The following is a 22216-nucleotide window of genomic DNA, read 5'->3' on the forward strand; positions in this document are numbered from 1 at the left end:
ACTTTTCATATTTTCTTTGGGCTCTAATGAAGACAGAAGCAAAATGCCCTCAGCTCACAGCAATTCACTGGATAAAGTTCAAACTCATCTCTTTGGGGTTTTACAGAAGTAATTCTGGATTAATAGCATCTTTTACATATCTGTTAGAGCTTTCATCAGAGAAGGGTTGTTTCACCCTTCCCCCTTGCCCTGGCATGAAAAAGCAGTGCTCCATAATAGTAAAAACCATTAAAAACCTCCCTATTTATTGGCCATTTCTGGGAAATTTAGAGACCAGGTATTAACACCAAATAGTAATCTTGGGTAAGATGACGATGATGATACTAATAACTCGCTCTCCTCCCCTCTGAGCACTTGCAGAGGACTAAGCTGGGATAGTGTCACTCAGAAGGAATTGGCTACCAATGGCACAGAAGGTGCTACCAGCAGTTGGGGCTCTGGGTTCTGTTCTAGCTCAGGGGACAGGGACTGTTTGCTTAGTCCCTAAATCCACCTCCTCAGCCATCTTTCTGTTACTGGCAAGAGTTCCAGGTGCTAATTTCATGAGAGCATCACTTATTATCTTGGTATTTCAGGGCAATTTAGACACCAGAGATTAATATCTGTGAAACTAATTCCAGAAATACAACACAAAATAACATGAAAGACTATATTCACATAATTATCCTTTATGAGACTTTGTAACATGTCAACAGAAGAACAACAAATATTTATTTCTGGAAGATAAATGTAAGCAAAATGTGCAAGAACAACAGAGTTGTTTTCTTTTCTTTGACAAACTGGTTGGTAGCATCTCATTGACATAGAGGTCAGCAAGAAACAAGAATCTGTTTGCTTTTCAAAGGCTCGGTATGAGATCAGTTTTACCTCAGCAGAAACATCCATCAGATCGAAAGTAAAATGATCTGTGCAAACATTATGGACTTAGTCAACAAATCCAGTAAATTGCATGAGTTTGAGTCTGATTCAAGGGCTTGTAAAACCAGCTAAACAAATTCTTTTGAGGACTCAGACTACAGATTGTTTTTACAGGCAATTAGACAGTCACACAAGGGCTAAAAGCTTCAGATTTTAAGCATAGACCTTTATTATAAATTTCAAGTGTTGTTTGAATTAAAGGGATGTTCAATGTTCCTGCATTTGAAAGCTTTCCTTGATTTTGACAAACAGATTTTGGTCACTTAGTTCCACTGAACTGTTATGAATTCCCTTCAGACTGAAAATATTCATGATTTTTCAGTATCATAACACAGTGTTTCTGTAAGCAGAGCTAAACCCAAGATTTAATTTTCCAATTAATTTCCCAGTGGGGAAAAGTCACTAAGAATTTCTATACTCATGGAATCAGAGAATGGTTTGTGTTGAAAGGGACTCCAAAGATCATCTCCTTCCATTCCCTTCCATGGGCAGGGACACCTTCCAGGTTGCTCCAAGCCCTGTTCAACCTGGCCTTGGACACTTCCAGGGATGGAGCAGATTTTGGCAGTTCACTCTGAATTCCCTCAATTTCCCCCTGGAAGTGTTGAACACCAGTAAAGAGAAACCAAAACTTCCAGGATCACCCAGATGGCACAACATCCTGGAGTGAAATTCCTGCCTCCTGAATGCGCACCATAAGCTTTGAAAGATGAAATGTTCTGACAGATTCCTAAATCCTACTGCTTTTTAAACTAAATGTGCCTCGGGGAAGGTGATGAAAGGTTCCAGACTTCGTTCTCACAGCATCCTAATGCACAAATCCCTCCCCACCACAAGTCACTTCCCTACTCAAGCAGGACAATATTGCTAAAAGAGACAAGAAACCCAAAAAGCCCAGAGAGTGTTTCTAATTTTCAGAATCAAATGGAAGAGCCTGACAAGTCCTGAGTCTCTGCAAGCTGACTGTCAGAGCATCTTGTCCTGGACCTCAATTTCCTTGTCCACTTTCTCCCTGAGTTATCCCCCTGTCAGCTCCACCTCTCCAGGGAATTAAGTGTGTGTGGGGCATTGCTTATTCATGTAAAGCAGATGATAAATATGATTTCACAGAAAATATGGTCCAACTATTTTTCTTTTTTTAAGCAAACATTACCTGTGCTTGATTTAAGTCAAGAAGTCTCTTCATTTTCTTGCACCAGGCACTTCTTTAGAGGCTCCCTCAGTAGTTGGATGTTGCAATGTTTATTGCAGAGGCAGATATCTCCAAACAGGTCATGGCCAGCTGGAAGATTCCTTGGCTGATGGAGTTTGAGCTGTTCATCTGCCTCTGTTTTTCTAGATCCCTCTCTAAGGATTACCTTGGTCTCGGTTTGCTCAGCAGACCTTTATTTCCCCACTGCTACTGTCACCTTGCAGAAGTGCAATCATCTAGCACACAGTGATATCAGAAGGTTTAGTGTTAAAAAGTACCATTTCAGTAAAAATATAATAAAGATTTTTTTTGCTTTCATTTCACAGTGAATGTGAGTAACTCAGAGATCTCAATTTTCAAACATGTTTCAGTTTCTCTTCTGTAGAATGGGAATTACTGTACTTTCCCATTTCCTAAGCTGAAATTAAATTCATCAATATTTACAAAACTTGAAGATCCTCAGCTGGAAAGAGACACAGAATTAAAAGTGTATAAACAAACGTGAAAAAAACCTTCAATAACAAGTAGAGTTTGCAAGTTGCTTTCAATTTGTCTTCCCAGCATTGTGAAATACCTGGTGTGTGACAGAGACTCTCCCTATATTCTCTGCTCATTCTCCTGGGGCACTTCTACATTTTGTAGTATTTTAGAAAACAGAGGAGACTTCCAACAAACATTTTAGGGCCAAATCAGCAAAGAGGTTTTTCCAACAAGGAGAAAGAGTAGAGGTCAGGAGACAGGAAAGGTGAAGTATGTCACAGAGCAAACCTCCAGGAATGACAGGTATTAAGAATGAAAATCCACCACCAATCTAAAGTTCTTAACCACTGAGGAGTTATTTTGGTGCTATGTAGTGTATTTGAAGTGTGCTACAGGAAAAGCTCTCAGTTCACTTTGCACTCTTGATCTGCTCACTGGAAGCTCAGATGTTGTGTTTCAATGAGCTTCCCGAGCACACCTCAGTCTCTCAAATCCTGGTGAGGAGATCTTGGCTTGATGGGATTTCCAAGCTTTATTCAAAGAATTTGTTACTATTTCCCCCCACAAAAGTAGGACCAGCAATTACTTCTGCTTAGGAAGCAGCTCTGAAAGTTGGACTTCAGATTAAAGAGTTTAGTGGTGCCTTTCTGTACCTGCACAACAGTGCCTGACAAATCTTCTCCTGAAGCATCACACTGGCAGATGGTTTTTCAAGGAATATTCTCTCCTGACACCTGAGAGTGCAGAAATCAACCCACATTTTTATCTGTAGCAAAAGAGAAGCATAGAAGAATATGTATCATTGGTTATTTACTTCTGGTCTCCTCATCAAAGTGTAGAAGTGGAAGGGGGTTTCACTCACAGTTGCCATTAGCTGTTATATTAGAAAATACTGTGAATTCTTGTGAATAGACATCTGTGGGACAATGGTGCCATCTTCACTGTTAAGTGAAGATATGCCCCCAAAATTCAGCTCAAGAGTGCTGCAAATTCTTGCTTTACTCTTAAGACAACTCTTGATACATCCTAAAGGTCACAAATTAAATCTAAAGCCTTGTTTTCGAGATCCTTTTGAGAAAGGGGAGGAAGAACTGGAAGTTTAAAATGCCCCTGGAACTGCACTTTAGCAGAAATTGAGGCAATCATTAGCTCTCCCAGCTCCAGGCCCAGCAGAGCTACAAACACACCAACTTCCCTGCCAGGGAGTTACATCACGACCACAGGAGTTAAATAAAACCTTTTCCATTCAGTAATTTTAAAACAGCTTAATAGAGAAGATTTCGTATTAACAGGGTGGTTTCCTCCCCATAGCTGTGAAGAACATGGAAAAATTGACCTGTGCCCAGTTTAGTCTTGACTTGCCTATTCCAGACTCTTCTGAAGAGATTGTTTCGCTGGCACTAAGCTGTGACCCTTCAAATGAGTTCATTTTGACTCCTTAAATAGACAGAGGGCACAAATTGTCCCTTCTTGTTTCTCAGAACTTATCACTGAATGGAGCCTGAACTGTGCTCAGTCTCTGAAGACAAAAAGATGTGTTTCACTAGGACTGGTTCAAAGAAAACAAATCACAAAAATATCGCCAATACAAATGTGGTGTTTCCCTAAAAAAAAATATTTAAAATTGCAAACCTTTGAACCAGCTTTAATTTTAAAGCCTGCCTGGAAAGTGCTCTGATCTTGTGGCACATAGAGTATCCCACAGATGAAAATCACTGAAGCAGAAGGGCAAGATTGGGAAGGATCTGAAAAACTCCCAGAAAAAGTACATTTTGTAAATTTTCTCTGCATTGATTACTGCTACCTCGGGGTTTTTATTGTTATTAATTGGACTTTGAGACCTGTGCTTTTATAGGTCTCATGTTCTGTGTCAAACCCGTATTCTGATGATCCTCTGCCCGTCCCTCGTCCAAGACACCCAAGTATCTGCACAGTCTGTGTCTTACTGTCACGCACTTGAATAAAGGGAATTAAGAACTGACTCACAAAATGTGCCTTGGGAAAGAACAAAAAAGGCAGTGTGGGGTGGGGGAAAATCAAATCCTCATTGTAGCAAACCTGTCTTTCCTGGAAATCCTCTGGTTTACGGGTAGTTTTTTTGTCTTGCAGCAAGATCCAATCCACAGCCTTGTCTGATTTCTCTTGCACAGAGAGCACAGAGATGAGTACCCAGGCAATCTGGGCAGCCTTACCTGTGCTTGCACCTCTCCTGCTTTTGCTTAGCCTGAAAGGCTTTGTCTCTGAGCATTACTGCACAGTTTCTGATTAAAACACTATGGCAATAACTGATTTTTGTCAGAATTTAATGTCTAGCAATCCCCACAGTGAAGGGAATTTTGCCTTCTCCGATGATGCATTTTCCATAAATCACGTGCCCTTTTCATAAATCCATGGTTAGTCAGCACAGGAGGGTAAGAGCCACACCACAACTTGTTATTCCTCAGCTCCCTGGCCACTTTTTATTCCATTTATTTAAAGTGAAAATACTGAGGGAAGACTGAACTATTCTGCCACCTGTGCACTGCGGGATGAGCATCACAGCCCTTCCGCGGCCATGCGGGTGGGCTATAGCCATAGAAAGCCGAATTAAAAGATAAATAAATAAACAGATAAATAAAGAAATAAAGGAGAGGGAGGGAAGCAGTAGCTTTACGAGACCATTCGCGCGGATACCGGGCAGCTTGGGAAGGGAGCGGTGCCGCTGCCTGCGGGGATCGCGGGGCTGGGGCCGCCCATCCCACGGGACCTCAAAATCAAACCTCATTTTTATCTGTAGCAGAAGAGAAGCGTAGTAGAAGAGCAGGTATCATAAGTTATGTAGTTTTGATCTTCAAATGCTTCCTTGTCTTTGACCTAAAAATAGGCTTTGCGGGGCCAGAGCCGCGCATCCCTCTGGAGCTCGGGGGACCACAGAAGCGCATCCCCCGGGAGCAGAGCAGGGGCTGGGACCGCGCATTCCCCGCAGGCCGGCGGGTCGGGAGCCGCGCATCCCCTGGGAGTTCGGGGGATTGGGGCCGCGCATTCCCCGGGAGTTGAGCGGGTATTGGGACCGCGCATCCCCCTGGAGCGGAGCAGGGGCTGGGACCGCGCATCCCCGCAGCCCGGCGGGTCGGGAGCGGGAGGAGGCGCGGCGGGCGCTGGCTCGGTGCCCTCCTGCCTCGCCTGAACCCTTTGATGACCTGCCTGCCCCGCGGGCTCCGCGGGCCGGGCCGGGGCAGCCGCCCCACCCCACCCTACCCCACCCAGGGCTGCCATTGGCCCCGATGAAAGTCCAGCACCTCCGGCTGCTATAAATGTCCCTATAGCGGGCGGCGCTGGCACCGCGCTGTCACCATGGGCGGCTGCGGCATCACCCTCCTCCTCCTCCGCCGCCTCCCCGCCCGCACCTGCGGCCGCGCAGCCCCCGCGTCCTCCCTGAGCGCCCTGCGGCCCGCGGAGACCCTGCCCGGGCCCCCCAGCTGGCCCCTCATGGGCAGCCTGCCCGACGTGCTCTGGAAGGGGGGGCTCAAGAGGCAGCACGAGACGCTGGTGAGGCGACAGAACCCCGGGGATGGGATAGGGATGGGAATGGGAACGGGGATGGGAATGAAGACGGGGCTGGGTACTGGGAGGAGGATGGGGTTGAAGACGGGGGTAGAGATGGAGACGGGGACGGGAATGGGAATAGGAATGGGGACAGGGATGGGGACGGGATGGGGATGATAGGGATGATGGGGATGAAGATGCTGCGGCGAGGGGAGCACTCACCGCGGGGGTCTCCCCTGCGCCCTCAGGCCGAGTACCACAGGAGGTTCGGGAAGATTTTCCGCATGAAGCTGGGGGCTTTCGACTCGGTGCACATCGCCGCTCCCTGCCTCCTGGAAGCCCTGTACCGCCGAGAGAGCGCCTGCCCCCAGCGCCTCGAGATCAAGCCCTGGAAAGCCTATCGCGACTATCGTGACGAGGGCTACGGGCTGCTCATCCTGTAAGTGGCACCCGCAGCATCCCGGGGAGGTGCCGGGAGGGCTGGTTGGTCCCTGCGGTGCGGGGGAGTCGGTGCGGGACAGGGCGGGTCCCAGGTGCCCGGGGGATGCTCCAGTCCACCTTCCGCGCCCCGGACTGTGCTCCCGGGGTTCATCCCCCTCCCCAAGGAGCGCCAGGCGGTGTCGGTGCGGTGAAGCATCAGCAGTGTCGTGGTGCACATGCCGCGGGTTTGGGGCTTTCTTCTTCTTTCCTTCTTCTTGAAGTCTCTCGCTTCCCAACCTATTTCAGTCTCTGTTTCAATCTAGGGAAGGAAAGGACTGGCAGAGGGTAAGAAGTGCCTTTCAAAAGAAGTTAATGAAGCCCAGGGAAGTTGTGAAGCTGGATACGGCTATCAATGAGGTACTGGGCTTTGAGAAATCCTTCCTCCATCCCCTGCAAACCTGGGGAATAAAAGCAGATCCGGTTTATCTGGATAGCTGCTGATTTGCTCTGCACTGATAAAACCACGAGTTCACACTCAGATCGTTCAGGGAATAACAAGTACAAACTGACTGCCAGGGTCTGACCAAAAGCGAGACCACACAGAAAGCTGTAGTTAAGACTGTCTGTCTCCACAGAACACTGAAATCATTCCACAGTGACACAGACTCCTGCAAGCAGTTTTTACCTGCTTCTCTTGCATTCAGTAGTTTTTGCCTTTACTCCTTCATTCTTATGTCTCCACCCCCATCAGTGAACACCTCCCTACTTAACCTCGGTGTTCCTCACCGAGTTTGAGGAGCATCTGTGATAAACAGCTTAATCCTCTCCATTGTGAAACTCTAATGTTGTCCCAGAGTGAAGTGTTTCATCCCTGGGGAGGAAAGCTCAGCTTATGGAAGTACAAGCAATGATAGCACAAGAGTCTGTAAAATCCAAACAAAAATTCACACAGGGGGAAGTCGAACCTTGTTCAAAGAAAAGGAAACAGAAGGATTGCTTTCTTAGGCAAGATTGTTATCTGTTTAAAAGACAGTTGAAATGCTGAATTACACAGGATTTCTATTAACCAGTGTCTTTTTATCCCTTCTTTTCTCTCTCTTCTCTCCACTACTCAGGTCCTGGAGGACTTCATGCACAGAATAGATGAAATATGTAACCACAATGGACAGATGGAAGATGTATATTCAGAATTCAACAAGTGGTCCTTTGAAAGTAAGTTATTTTTTGTCTCAGTGTGGTGCACCTGTCATGGCATTTTAGTTCCAGTGTGATCAGGGATGAATGTATTGGCTGATTATTTCCAAACTGTCAGCTACAAAATCCTGGAAAGTGAGTTGCAGAACAACCAGGGAACTATCACAGGCAAAATTCATCAACAAACTCCTCTGTTTAGTTACCTGTATGACTTACTAAAAATATTCAAACATTGTAATGGCTTATAAATCCAAAACTTGAGGGACTCATGGTGCATTTATTTAGACTAGGATCAGATAGCACATGACCCTTTTTTGTCCATCTGATACTTGTTAATTACCAGCAGCACAAGATCAATGAAATGATCCAATAACAGTGAAGAAGTGCTCATTGCAGACAAGGACTGGAAAATCCCATTTAAGATGTTTATGTTGGGATAGAGAAGCACTGAAATAAGTTATCAAAACAGGAGCCTCCATCTTTAGAAAGCTTTCAAAGTACACTATGGAATCTGCCAGGAATGACCTAGGGCAGAAGAAACAGCCTCAGTGGTTCCCAAAAGGAGGGATGTTGGCTGTAGTGTGTTACTGAACAAGCTCTGCCAGACCCATCTGCTCTTGGCTGGCTCAGCTCAGCAGCCTGTGGACTGAGGCCCTGAAAATGTTTGGGTTTTTTTCCCCCGTCAGTGGTGAAGGCTGATTTTGGAAATGGACAAATAGGAAGTGAAAGCTTTAAAAAAAAAGAAGAAAAGGCAAGTGGAAAGGGGTGGAAACTGGTGGAGTGTGGGATGCTGCCAGTGTTTGCAAGTGGTTTCTGGCTGTGGGAAGGGCTAGGAGATTCTGGAGGAGATGACCTAGGAAATGCTGGAGGAGATGGCCTCTCCAGGCCCAGCTTTCCTGCCACTCAGTTCTCTTCAGTAGCATTGCCAAATATCTGGTTTACCAAATAATGCCAGCCCTGCTTGGCAGAAGGGTCTGCTGCTCATGAGGGGATCAGTGATGCTGCTGTAAGGGCCCCTTAGCTGGTTACCCTACTTGGGTCTGAGGGAAACAGGCAGAAGGTGTTTAGAAAGTGCTGCTCTCACAGGTGTGTATTATGGAACATTTTCCAGAAGGATAATCCAAGCTATTCCTTGACAAACAGTGAACAACATGCACACTTGTGCTTACATCATTTAATTATAATACTGCTTAACAACAGGTATCTGTCTGGTGCTGTATGGAAAGAGGTTTGGCCTCCTGCAGCAGGATGTGGAAGAAGAAAGTTTGAACTTCATCAAGGCAGTAAAAACGGTATGGAAGGGTCTTTCCTGGGGCTGTGCTGATTTTCTACCCTTACTGCTAAGGAGGAGCACCAGTTTAAAGGAGTCACCTGAAAAGCAGTACCTTGAGCTTCTGTGCTACCTGTGTGTATTGGCAGCTTTGCACACCCAGAGTGACACTTAACAGTGCAAAGCTAATCCTGTAGTGCCTAAACATGACAGGGAAAACTGCTGTATGGACATCAGGGTAGTCCTGGAAATAGAGTTGGCAGGTTGGTTGCTTAACTCTGCTCTCCCTCTGAGACACCTGTTGTGCAATGCTGCTCTTTGCTGGGTGGAACTGCTGGGGTTGTGTGGGACTATGCAAATATGATGGATTTGGAGGTTAGTCATTCCTGCAGGCAAACCTGCTGTGCATTTTGCTGTGACTTGGACTCTGGTGATACAAACGTGCCTAATTTTAATCATCCAGAAGATAGGCATCTAGCCCAGCCTAATTTTTTTAGCTCCATCTGTTGTCAAGCTAGAGAGAGGCACTGCCAAAAATTAGCTTGTCCCATTCTAAACAGGTGCCTAAAGCAGAGAGGATGCACTGCCCACTGGAGAAGCCTCATATCCTCCTCCTGCTGTCCCTAATTTTTAGCTGGATATGGTCCAAGTATGTCGAGACCCATCTTTTCTCTCCAGGATGGAAAATCTGAGAGAACCTTGCCTTCCTGAAAACTGCCTCCTACTTTACAGTCTCATTTTGTTCAGAGATAGCAAATAAATATGGATTAAAGACAGATTTCCCAAACTCTTTCTCCACCACAGATGATGGCCACTTTTGGGATGATGATGGTGACCCCTGTGGAACTTCACAAGGGGCTGAACACAAAAGTCTGGCAAGCTCATACTAAAGCATGGGATGATATATTTAAAACAGGTTATTGTTTTAAACACAATTTCTCTTCTTTCCCTTTATCTCTGTGTCCTTCTTGGTGGAATTAACTCTCTTCATCCTTTCTGCTGTTCTATGCTCCTGCTAATCACTTCAGCACGGATTGGAACAGCTTTGCTGCACTAAACACAGACTAATTCCAACATGGGAGCAGGTTTTTTATGACTAACACTCAGGTCTGGTTGTGGGACAATACCCAATTCCCAGGGATTTTGGGAGCCAGCAGTTAATTCCACTTTAATATGCCATAAAATAGCCAGAAAGTGCATAATCTCTTTAAAGACAAGTATATGAGTGAGAAAAGGGGACTTCCCTCAAAGAGAGTTGTTTTCCTGAGAAAGGAGAATTTTACATGCAACAAAACCTGTTTGCTAAAAAACAAACAAACAAACAAACAAACAAAAAAGAAATTACAGGTTTTCTGAATTACCTGGAATATGGTTGTAAATCTTAGAAGCAATTTAAATTGTAAGGTACAGTTTGACTTTTTGACAACTTTTTTTGACTGTTTCAGATGAATTGGCCTTCAAGGTTTAAAAAATTACTCTAACTCCAGATATGAAGTTAAGTTTGTATTTTTAGTATGTTGCTAAACAGTGAAAAATGTCACTAAAAGTTGAGAAAGATTTTGGCACTTGGATTGTTGTATTTGAATACTTCATACTTCAAAATTTTTAGTCAGTCTAGCCACATGTGCACTTATTTTATTGCTTGTTAATTTAATCAGGTTTAGGAAAGACACTTTAAAACAGTTTTGTTCAGAAAAAAAGAGTTTAACACCTTCACTTGACAAGAATAACTTCTTACTAGGAACTGGTTTTAACAGTTGAGTAAAATCTAGTTCTCTGTATTTGAAAAAAATCCCCAGCATGTAGAAATTTGGCACCTCTTTGTGCCTTCCCCTTGTAAATCAAAGGTTTACATTTCCCCCCAGGGAGTCTGAGTACTGAGTCTCTTTGATTTTTTTAACACCTTGATCCCCTTTGAAAACCCGAGGCAATAAATTTCACACACTTGTATTTCTGTTTGCTAAATATTTCACTCAATGTCTCACTGATTTCCTTTCCTAATTTAAGAAAGCAGAATTCCTAAGAGTTTGCAGGAGTTTCTTCTGTTCAAAAGTGATTTTTGGGACTGGGGTTTTTTCTCTAAAAAGTGAAAATACCATTCTTTATTCGTTATAAATGTACTTACTATTTATTCACTGCTTGAAATAAGAGCCCAGCTTGGCACCTCCTTTCAAAATCCTGCATGTCAGACGTGGCTTTGTTTTCATTTTTACAGTATTTTTACTGATTTTCCATTAATTACCTCCCTCCCCTCCCTCCTCAGCCAAACACTCTATTGACTGCCGACTGGAAAAACACTCTGCAAACCCTCAGGAGGATTTTCTGTGTGACATCTACTCTGGAGGACAACTTTCCAAGAAGGAGCTGTACGCTGCCATCGCAGAGCTGCAGATTGCTGGGGTGGAGACGGTAAACCTGGCTTTGCAAGAGCTTAAAAATCCTTCCAATCCCTGCTTCCTTACACAACCCAACCATCCTGACACCTGGAAGGGAGCTAATCCTGCTTTGCTGGCCCAAGTGCAGATGAATTTTTATCATGAAATCATAGATTTTTTCTTCTGTTTGTCGTTCCTAAAGAACAACTGGGATGGTCCACAATCCCTTAGGCTTTCAAAATACCATAAATCAGTGACCAGCCATAAATGTTGCTTTGAACTTTTGGTGACATCTTCCTTCTGTCACCACAAATGGAGGTCTTACATTTCTTTTTTGGTTTCTTTCAGACAGCCAATAGTTTACTGTGGGCTCTGTATAATATTTCACGCAATCCATGTGCCCAGCAGAAGCTTTTCCAGGAAATAAAGAATGTTTTGGCTGCTAATGAGATTCCAAGTGCTGAGAACTTGAAGAATATGCCTTACCTGAAAGCGTGCCTCAAAGAATCCATGAGGTAAAACTCCTCAATAAGAGTGAAACAATCACAAAATGTTTTTACCAGCTTGTATGTACTAGAGGAAAAAGAATTTTCTAGTACATATGATTTTGTTCAGCTGGTGGTTTAAGGTGAACTGTGAGAGATACAGGAAAAAAAAATGGTGGAAATTTAACCCATTGTGTTTTTTTCACTGTAGATTAACCCCATCAGTGCCATTTACCACTCGCACCATCGACACAGAAATGGTTCTGGGAAATTATGTGCTGCCCAAAGGGGTAAGACAATTAATTTAACTTACTACTGTGTTTATCATTTATTAACTGCCTTATAAACCACAGAAGTTGGTCATATTTCAGTTTTAAATTGACTTTGCCAAAGGATGAGTCCCAGCATAAGGACTGAGGAACTAACACTGAAGATTCCCATAAACTCAACCCCAAACCTGCCTGCACTGCTGATGGATTCAGACAGAAATATTGGTCTGAAAACATTTTGTCGTGCTACTCCAAATATTTTTTTCCAATTTTCTCATGATTTTTCTGAGGAAACCGTGAGTTTTTCTGTGTTCAAATTAATCCTTAGGAAATTACATGAGAAAACTCTGAGTAAACTGCCTCGCCTTTACTGTTGCATTATTTTTTTTCCATCAACGAGCTGAATTACTTGGCAGCTCTGGGCCCATTTGTAACGAGACTCTCTTTGTTTCTAGACTGTTCTGATGATAAACAGCCATGCCCTTGGTTGCAATGAGGAGTACTTCAGGGACTGGACTCAGTTCAGGCCAGAGCGCTGGTTCCAGAAGAACCTGATCCATCCATTCTCCCACGTTCCCTTTGGGATGGGGAAGAGGATGTGCATCGGGCGCCGCGTGGCAGAGCTGCAGCTCCACTTGGCCCTCTGCTGGGTAAACACTCCAAAAAAATGTACATTTTGTGCACAGTGGGCCTTCAGATTCTAACAAAACACACTGATGGAAATGTTTGTGTTTCAGCTCATCCGCAAGTACCAAGTTGTGGCCACTGACAAGAGGCCGGTGGAGACTCTGCACTCGGGAATCCTCATCCCCAGCCGGGAGCTGCCCATCGCCTTCCACAGGAGATGAGGTGAGGGAACAGGGCTCTTGGAGCACAGCAGACTTGGCTCTGAGCATCGTTCAGGGTTTCCACAGAACAGGGAGTGCAAGACAACAGGTGTTTGTCTGATCTTCATCCTCTCAGTGTGAGAGGGATGAAATACCACTGATTTTCATTACTTATAGCAGAAAATATTCTGTGTATTAAGAAGACAAATCTCATACAGCTTAATGGCTCTGAAGTTGGTTTTATACTCCAAGAACATGTCTTCTCCTCATAATGCAGATCAGAAAGGAGGAAATCAAAATGCTGGAGAAAGCAATAGCCATTATTTTGTTATAATATAACTTCTCCACTGCATTTCTATAAGAAATTTCCTGAAAAACAGCCTTTGATTTTGAGCATCAATTTACAGATTAAATAGCCTTAGTGAAGGAACAGTACACCAGTACACTGCAGAGTTTAGATAACAAAGCGTGATTTTAGGTGTAAGGACAAAGAAAAATCTATTTGTAAATAGTTACCCAGTGTTGCAACTTATTATACATTTTCATTCATTAAAATCGAATGTGAGATTTTCTCTGCTCACATGAGCTTACACAAATGAGCTACTAAAATAGCTTATTTGTCTAGCAATCTAAATTGAAAAACCAAGTGTTTGATCTAGAATTAAATCCTCAAATTAGAAATCAAGTGACATTTAGGTACAGTGGAATATATTTTTGTGCTGACCAACACCACAGGAAGAAAATCATCCAGTATAATCTGAGCATCAACTCCTTTAACTGAAGTTTTTTCAGTGCTGTTTACTTTGAAAGAATTGATCACAATATAGATTTTTCTTCTCTTCAATACAGCTCGCTGAAAATAAATGACAACCCTGCTGCTCCCTGCTCTTAAAAAATAGGCATCAACTGGAGAAGTCAGAGCTGTGGAGGCTCCACCAGCCAGTGAGGAATTGCAACACCAGTCCCTTGAACAGCTGCAGAGCCAGAAACAGCACCAAGAAAAGCTCCCAGACTGTTTTATTGGGAAAATGTGGTTAGTTAGTTCATCCAGTGTTAAAAGGAAAGAAAAACATCATGTGCATTCACATACCTGTGGAAATACAGTGATTTAGTGCAGCTGAGGGACTGCCCAGGACAACGAGCTGTGGAGTGTTCTGGACAGCTCTTGTCAGTGCACAGGGAAATTATTACAGCCTCAGGCTCTTCCACACACCAGCCTGGAAAGAGCTGCCTCCCAATTTGGGCTCAGTCCTTACAGCCCTGTCAGCTCAGAGTGAAAGAGCTTGGGAAGTCAGTTTAAGAGAGAAGAAACTGGCTTAGTCCTTACCAATTACCAATGCCTCGGATTAAGCTGAGAAGTGAGATGGCAGTCAGGAATTAAGCTAAAAACAGGGCTTGCAAATTCAAATAATTAAAGAAGGATATTCCCCTGGTGTTATATAAGAATATAAGGACAAATGTACATAACAGGATTTATGCCTCATGCCTGCACAGTACTTTGATTTGTACACAATGCTGTGCCTGGCACAATCTCTGCTCTTGCCCAGGGAGTTTCATGCCTTTGATTCCTGCACAAACCATTTTATCCCACCTTTATTGTCAAACCTTAATGGCCTTTTATTGCATGAAAAGGCCTTATCCATAAATGGAACCACTGGAATCCTATGGGTTCTGCCACTATTAAATGCTGATTATCCTAACAGGATAGTTACTTCATTAGATGAGTACTATAAAATGTATCTCTCAAAGAACAATTTCCCAGGAAATGAGGATCCTAAATACTTCAAATAGGTTTATTTCTTGTGGAGATGGCAGTATCTGTATCTAAAGGTTAAAATTGTCACTGCCCTACATGTGATATTATATGTTAGTTGTTATGGTCAATAGTTTTTCCAATGATGCAGTTTCAAGTCCAGCTTTGTATATATATATCCACGAATGGTTGTTTTTCTTTTTGACATTCTGAAATAATCCAAGTCCTTAGTATTTGTTGGTCTGACTCCTGTGTTTTCCTCTGATGTCAGACATGTAAATGTAGCCCTATTAAAATGTATAAAGCATTTAGTGTATTATCTGAATATTTCCAGTCAATTTGGTAATAAAATAAAGATTTCTACTGTTTTTCTATAATTAGTCTTCCATAGTTTATTATGAAGTCATTGTGGCTTTACAGAAACCTTTTCTTCCATGGCAATTTCTTGCAAAAAAAGCTGCTGTGGTACTTTCATCCCTCTGCTTGACATCCTCAATGGGCTTGAACTGGAAATTCTACCAAGTTCTGCCTTAATTCCACGGTGAAAACCTTCTGCTTTGAGATACCCAGAGCTGCTGGATTGTGTGGATTGTGACACTCAGCTGGGAATCAGTTTGGAAAGCCCAGCTCCTGGTGGGAGGGTCTGGTGGGCACTGCCTGGCACCACTCAGCCCCAGTGAGGTAGGTCCTGGGTTAAATACAAGGAGTTAAGCCCTGCAGGGCAGAGCTTAAAGGGGTGCCAAACCCCTTTTGTGCCTTTAATTCAGCTATTCCTTCAATCCAGGCCAAGCTCAGTATTCAGGAATGAGTTAAATCCATGCCTACAGCCACTTTCCCACTGTACAATCATATGAGACCTCAGTGAATGGTCCATCTGTATCTGAGCACGTTTCTCCCTGGTGTGCACAGAACTGAGGTCTCCAGAGATGGGGTTGTTACATTTCTCTGCCATTATGACAAGATAAAATCCATAAAAAGTTTCGAAGAAGGGTGAAAATAGTTTGAAACTTTGCAGAATCAAAAGAAATCTATATATTAGAAAATGCCACAAAGCAGCACTGTGACTGACAGGCTGACGGTCACATGAAGGCAAATCTAACAGTCAAAACATGCTCTGTCTTTGCCAAGGGAAGGCAGCCTCAGGTGGAGTGACTGATGGTGTCAGAAAAATCCTGCAGCACTGTGAGGATGGTGCTTTCCTGAAAATCATGTTGTCATGTGCCCCTGAGAGTGACTGGAGTCTGTGCTGCCGACACTGAGCTGGGAGCTGGGAGCAGTGGGTCCCTGAGCCTGGGAAGAGTGGGCTGGGAAAACAATCCCCAGGGAGCTTTGGCAGCTGGTGTGAAGCTGTGTGGGGAGATCTACCCAAGCTGCTGTGACAATAGCACACCAACTCTCCCTTTATAACTAGTATTACTCCATTAGAACCAGCGGAGTTGTGCCAATACGAAACAAGTGTAAACAGAAACAATTTGTTCACTTCCAGGCATTTCACGTTGCTCACAAATGTCCTGATGATTTAACTTCTCAAGACAACCAGAGGGAAGAGGTGTTATCTCACTGGACTGACCTTGACAGCCCAGTTATCAGCTGTTTCGAAATCCTTTATTGCTCCCTTGTAGTAAATCCCAGGCTCACACTTACTGGACTGCTTATTATTCCTGCTACTTAAATTTAGGGGACTCAAAGATCTACACAGGTGTTGCTGTGAGGAAGGTTTTGACTAATTCTGTACAAGCTGAGGTACAAATGCGTGCTGCCTGCTGGATTTCTAAAAGTACAATAACCACTGACCTGGAAAATTTGTGTTCCGGAAGCTTTGTAGATTTTCAAGTTCCTGAAGTTTGCAAAGAACTTCATTAATCTGCTACCTCAAAGTAAATGTCCAAAGCAATTTACCTAGGAAATAGGTAATTATCAAACTACACAGATAATGAATGACCAAGCCAGACTTCCACATCAAGAAACCCACTTGGCTTTCTTTCCCCTCGTTTTTCAGCGGTAGAAACCCAGCGTGATGCCTCTGAGATTAATAAATGTCTATGAAACCCTTCACCTCTGGTCAGCTGGATAAATTCAGTGCAGTTCTTTGCTGCTTTGAAATGAGTTGTTCATTCAGAATTTTCATTTCAGCACTACTTCCCTGTTATCATTTCCTACGGTTACTCCTCAGAGGAAGAGAGTTGGATCATAAAATAATTGGAATTAATTGGCCTCCACATTTACTTTCTCAGCAAGGAAGTGAAGGAGCTTTACCCATCCAAAAGAAAGTTAATTCTGTCAGGCTTTGGGCATATCAGTGGGAATGGCATAGACAAAGCTGGAGCCAACTAATCCATGCTTTTTTATGGATACAGAATACCAGTTTTCAGGACTGACAACTTGGATTTTTGATCTGTGTTTTGTTCATTATAATCTGGCTATTCCATAGCTCTGAGTCAGTCTCTGTGTACACCTTTCACTGCTCTGATTACCTGACAGATAATGTGTCCTGGTTTGTCTCCTTCCATGCTGAGAAGGACTTTGTGCTCAACAACTAGAGGTAGAATTCTCATCTCTGTCAGTGCTGACTTTGATTAATGGGGCAAAAAACCCCAAAATCTGAAAATTTAATTCTGTCAATTGTTCACAGTTAAAGTTCCTTTCAGGACAAAGTTTTGGAGAACAACTCAGTACATTCTTTATTTTAAATATATGAACCATCATTCTGATCTTAGTGGGATTGCATGTGCGTGGGTGAAGTTTTTTAATGCATTATCACATTTTGTGAAAGGAGAAAGTTTAACAATTTCCAGCAATTTGTGGCACACGTATTCAAAACTCATGGAAGAGTTGTACCTTTAGAAGAAAAACCTGCCTTTCTACTTCAGATAATTCGAACAAAGGGCCTATTGAGATTGAAGCTACAAGCAGCTCATTAATCTCTTATCCTGGCTGTGTGTATTCTTCTGATAACTTGTGGACTGATATACTGAGGTGTGGGTTGCTGTATTAAAATTTTTTAAATGTAACATTCCAGGTAAGGCTTGGGAAAAAGTATGAATATTATATTATGAAACTGAGCATTATTCTTATGCTCTTACATTTATTCTTGGGCATTTTTGAGTATCAGCTTTCAAGTGAGTGAAGAGCAGAGAGTTGCTGAATTGTTTTGGCCCAGAAGGAGGTCATGTCCTGACTGTCCAGGCTGCCATCCCTCCTCTCTCTGTACTGTAGCTCAGGGCTGCAACCTCACTGCCTTCAATCCCTTTCATATTCTGAGGTACAAACCAGCTGGCACTGAGAAATGTGAAGTCACATGAGACTGGTGTCAGCCACTATGAAACCAGTGCAGTTCTCTGGGCAGGGATGTGTAAGTGATGAGGATGGAGACCACACTTGGGAGCTGGTTCAATGGCACACTGCACTTTTCCCAAAACAGCCCAACTCTTTGTGTGAATATTTCTGCGTTACTGCTCGCTTCTTTCTTGTCTGTTCACCCACTACTGTGTTAATGCCTCATACAATTCCTAGCTGGACTTTATCTTCCATATTCCTATCCTCTTCTTTGCCAGCAGAGGAAGAACTGTGTTTACTCTCAGCTCTTGTCCATAGTTTTTGTCTCAGCTGTACAATCACTAACCTGTGGCTTTGGAACAACTTAAAAAGTTAAACTTCAGCTGCAGTATTTGCATCCAGAAGGAGTTTTAGACAACTTTATATTGTAGGGTTTAAATGGAGCTGAAAACTTATGGAGCAATCCTCCTCCTGACAGGGAAAGCAACAACGAGACCTCTTTCTAAACCAAAATATTTTTCTCCAAGGGACAATGTCAAAACAAGTGGGGAATGGAATGTATTTATAATCAGGGTAAATTATGCTGTGCTTTCTTGGGCACGTTCCTCTCAACAAGTTTGAACTCTTTGCCTCTAATTGTTCCATGTGTTGAGTGAACCTCAGCCTCCACATGCCAGGGGAGAAGGGAAGGAAGCAGAGTCAGCTGCTGGCAGGGAGAACAACGGGGCAATAAAGGGGAACCAGGAGTACCAGAGTTATGCCTTGGTCTCCCCAAATTGGTCCCCAATTGCACATTTGTGATACTTTGCCCTCCACTATCAAATTAGGTGCCCTGAAACTTGATAGTAAATCAAGCAAGTCACATCTGATTCATCCTGCTGCTGAACTGTGTGTTCCATATGAAAACAGGAGATAGGAGAGAAGCAGGGGAATGCTGCAGGTCTGCTTTGCCTCGGACTAAGGGGTTGCCTCACTGTCAGAGGGACTTCTAGAAGCACAGAGTGGCTCAAGGTGAAGAAAGGAAAAATGTTCCCTAAATTTAATGGAAATAATGGAAGGAATTCTTTAAGAAACCTCAGGCAGTGTGGGTTGCACTTATCTTGGCTTCCAAGTTCCTATGAAAAAAGCCCTTACTGTTATCTCAGTTCTACTAACGGGAATCACAGATAGTTTTGCAGATGAGGTCAATGCCTGAATCAGGCTCTGTCCCAATTCTTTCCAGGGCAAAGGTCTCCACATATCTGATCAGAGGTCAGCCAAGAGCCAACTCAGTTCATGGGCAAAGGCCACCCTCTGCCCTGCAACTGGGATCTGCTTTGGTGGCTTTGCAGGACATTCAACCACAGGCTGCAGACACCAAACACACTCCTCACGTTGAGGCTGATGGGATTAAACTGTCTGTCCTACCATATAGCACAGGAGAAGACCTCAGCTGGGATCTAAATTTTAATCATTTTAAGCAGGAGCAGGAGCAGAATAAGGAAGATTTTGGAAGCAAGATTCTGGGCAGGATGACAAGATGGTTGGGCTCATACACACCTTGTGCTCTGTTCAGGAGATGCCAAGTTTTGGTACTCTGGAACAATCCTGTCTTCTGGCTGTGTTTGAAAGTCAGAGCAATAGGAAAGAAAAGCTTTCAATACACATTTCTCCTTGTGATACCAACCCTCAGTATCTCTTTTCAATGCGAGTGCGAAGCTTCAAAGCACTCCACTAAAATAAAATTAAAAACAGCAAAGAGAAGAAAATAGGAGATATCAGGAGATGTTTTATATGAAATCACTGAACACAATGATATAAATTTCTCAAATAATTGAACACCCTGGACATTCTTATTGGGTTCTTCCACTGGAGCTTCAAGGAGTGACAGGACGTGGCACTCAGTGCTCTGGGCTGGGTGACAAGGTGGGGATTGGTCACAGGTTGGACTCGATGACCTCACGGGTCTTTTCCAACCTTCCATAATTCTGTGATACAAGACATATGATGGGAAGTTGGGTCCATAAGATATCAGGCTTTTGGTTTTCCTAATAAAGTTTAACATTTCAAAGTTCACATCTAAGTGCTCCCTAAAAGGCTGATAAGAAGTGCAGACTAAGGGAAACAAACATTTGCAGTGAAGTGAAATGTCACTTTATCAGCTTTATGAAATCCAGAAGTGCTGCAGCTCTGTGGAGGTGTCTGCTCATCCTACCTGTCTATTAAATACCTATTTATGTGCAGATTGAAAAGAATTTTTCAGGGAGAGAAAGTGTCATAGATTTACAAGAAGGAAGTAGGTCCATCATTGTGAGGATATTTCATTTATTGAGCCCTCTTTATATATGATGCTTTGATTTAGATGCCAAGGGCAGCAGCTGCTTTATCTAAGGGTCAATGGGAGTTGAATCCATCTAAGATGGAAAGGACTCAGAGCTGTTCCCCCCAATTCCAAAGAATAGGGGAGCTATGTGAATTTTTTTAGGTGTGGTTTGCTCACCTGCAATAAAATCTCACCTGTGAGATTGCACCCCAAGGAACTTTGTGGGTTCACAGACCAATTATGGGCTGTTGTCCTTCACCCCTCTTCCATGACAGGTATCCTGCTTTCTGTCCTGAGACTTTGATCCAGACAAAAACCTTTTTTGCAGGGTTGGTTTTAGTGGGATCAGAGCTGCTCTGACTCACCTCTTGGCTACAAAATCGCTGGAGTCAACAGCAGGAAGGTGGCACGAACATGTATTTGGGGGAAGACACCTGGGAGCTGGAAAGGACAAGACCACCTTTCTGACTGCAGCAGCTCCAAATTAGTCAAAGGAACAGGTAACTGCACTTGGAGTTGCACAGATTGACCTGGAGAGTGATTCCCGAGGTCACTCTTAAGAGAAACATGGCTGTTGAATCAAATTATTTGAGGTGCAGACCCTGAGGTTCTTAAATATTTCGGTGACATTAAGCCATCTAAAGCCAGCAGGATTTTTTTTTGTTTTTCCTAAACGCCAAAATTTCACTTTGGATATGTAAGAACCTCTCAGGATCTTTCCTTCTGTTTGAACAGCTCAGAAAATAATTAATTGCAAGAGATACCCTTGTTGCTGAACAGTGGCAAAACAAGGTACACTCAGAGGGAAGTCTGGCAGCTAAGGGTTGGGAAGGTGCTGGAGGATATTTTCCAGAAAAGAAGGTACCTTCAAACACACATAACTCTTGCAAAGTTTTTCTTGCCCAAAGGCAAAATTGAAAGGGAAACCAGATCAGCTCGTTGCTTGAGGAATCAAAGAGTTAGTTGTGAGCCAACAGATATTCAATGCAGGGAGGAGGGAGTTTTATTTATGTGTGGATACAAATGAATGGAATAAATATTTAAAAATAGCATGTTCTATTGCCTGCAGGTGGAGTTGTTCAGAGAGGGATAGGGTTGATGCCAAATATTTGATCTGTGCTTCGATCCAACAGCAGGGCTCTGGCAGGTGCCCTTAGAAACACAGGGAACACATTTTTTTGCATATTCAACAGCCCCTCGGGAAGCTGCTGCTTCCTCTGAGCCCCTCTTGGGCTGTGATTGGCACCCAGTGAGCTTCACTGGAAAACAGATTTTTGAGGACATGGAGAGTACTGTGCTATATATAGAAGTCAATGGCATCCAGGGAAAAACAATTGAAGGAGCAACTGGAATTTCTGGGGGAAATCAGAGCTCCTGGGCAAATAGAGAGGTGTGGATTCCGTGTAATGGAAATAACGTGTTTGCAGGGGAAGTTAAAGCAGAGGGTGTTCAGACAGGTCACACAGCAACCACTGACAGCCTGTCTCAACAGACAGATCAGGCACGAGCGATGGGGATTAAGGAAGGAAAGGGATGTTGTGTTTGGCTGCCCCAGCTGGTGCCTGAGCGCTCGTGCTGGGGCACAGCCGGCTCTGCATTCCCTGGCTCCCATCACCTGGCACAGCATGACCAGGGCAGGATGCCCTGGGAAGGGAGAGGGGTTGTGGAGCTGCACAGGATGGTTAAATTGCCCACAAAAAAATGCTCATATATTCATAACAAAATGCATTATTCAAAGCATGAGCATCTGCTGTCACCTCAACAGACTGATGGGACACTCAGAATTTTACAACAAAGAGTCAGTGCCATCCTGTGAAGCCACATGCCCAATGCTCAAACCCCTTCACTTGGTCTCCTTGATCTCTCTGGAGGGATGTTGTACTGTGTGATGGGTGTTAGAGCTTACCAAATTTGACCAAAGTGAAGATTT

At 43.5% G+C, this 22216-nt stretch overlaps 1 protein-coding gene across 1 annotated transcript; it reads left to right on the forward strand.

The window, feature by feature from the left end:
- The first annotated feature begins 5923 nt into the window (after positions 1 to 5923).
- Positions 5924 to 14988, forward strand: LOC126639144 (1,25-dihydroxyvitamin D(3) 24-hydroxylase, mitochondrial). The gene is made up of 12 exons (XM_050313703.1): positions 5924 to 6118; positions 6364 to 6554; positions 6859 to 6952; positions 7651 to 7747; positions 8930 to 9021; positions 9804 to 9915; positions 11263 to 11408; positions 11723 to 11889; positions 12071 to 12149; positions 12584 to 12778; positions 12866 to 12977; positions 13805 to 14988. Exons 1-11 carry the CDS (start codon positions 5924 to 5926, stop codon positions 12974 to 12976), a joined length of 1479 nt encoding a protein of 492 aa, XP_050169660.1. The 3' UTR covers position 12977; positions 13805 to 14988.
- Positions 14989 to 22216: the final 7228 nt, after the last annotated feature.

This window comes from Myiozetetes cayanensis, unplaced genomic scaffold (genome assembly GCF_022539395.1).
Source record: "Myiozetetes cayanensis isolate MyiCay16 unplaced genomic scaffold, myiCay2020 scf19, whole genome shotgun sequence".
Lineage (NCBI taxonomy): Eukaryota > Metazoa > Chordata > Aves > Passeriformes > Tyrannidae > Myiozetetes > Myiozetetes cayanensis.

Excerpts from the sequence above, each read along its gene's own strand:
- LOC126639144 (XM_050313703.1), top strand. The coding sequence starts at position 5,924 with ATGGGCGGCTGCGGCATCACCCTCCTCCTCCTCCGCCGCCTCCCCGCC. Across the intron at positions 6,555-6,858 it reads GGCTACGGGCTGCTCATCCT|GGAAGGAAAGGACTGGCAGA; the intron begins GTAAGTGGCACC and ends GTTTCAATCTAG. Across the intron at positions 9,916-11,262 it reads GGATGATATATTTAAAACAG|CCAAACACTCTATTGACTGC; the intron begins GTTATTGTTTTA and ends CTCCCTCCTCAG.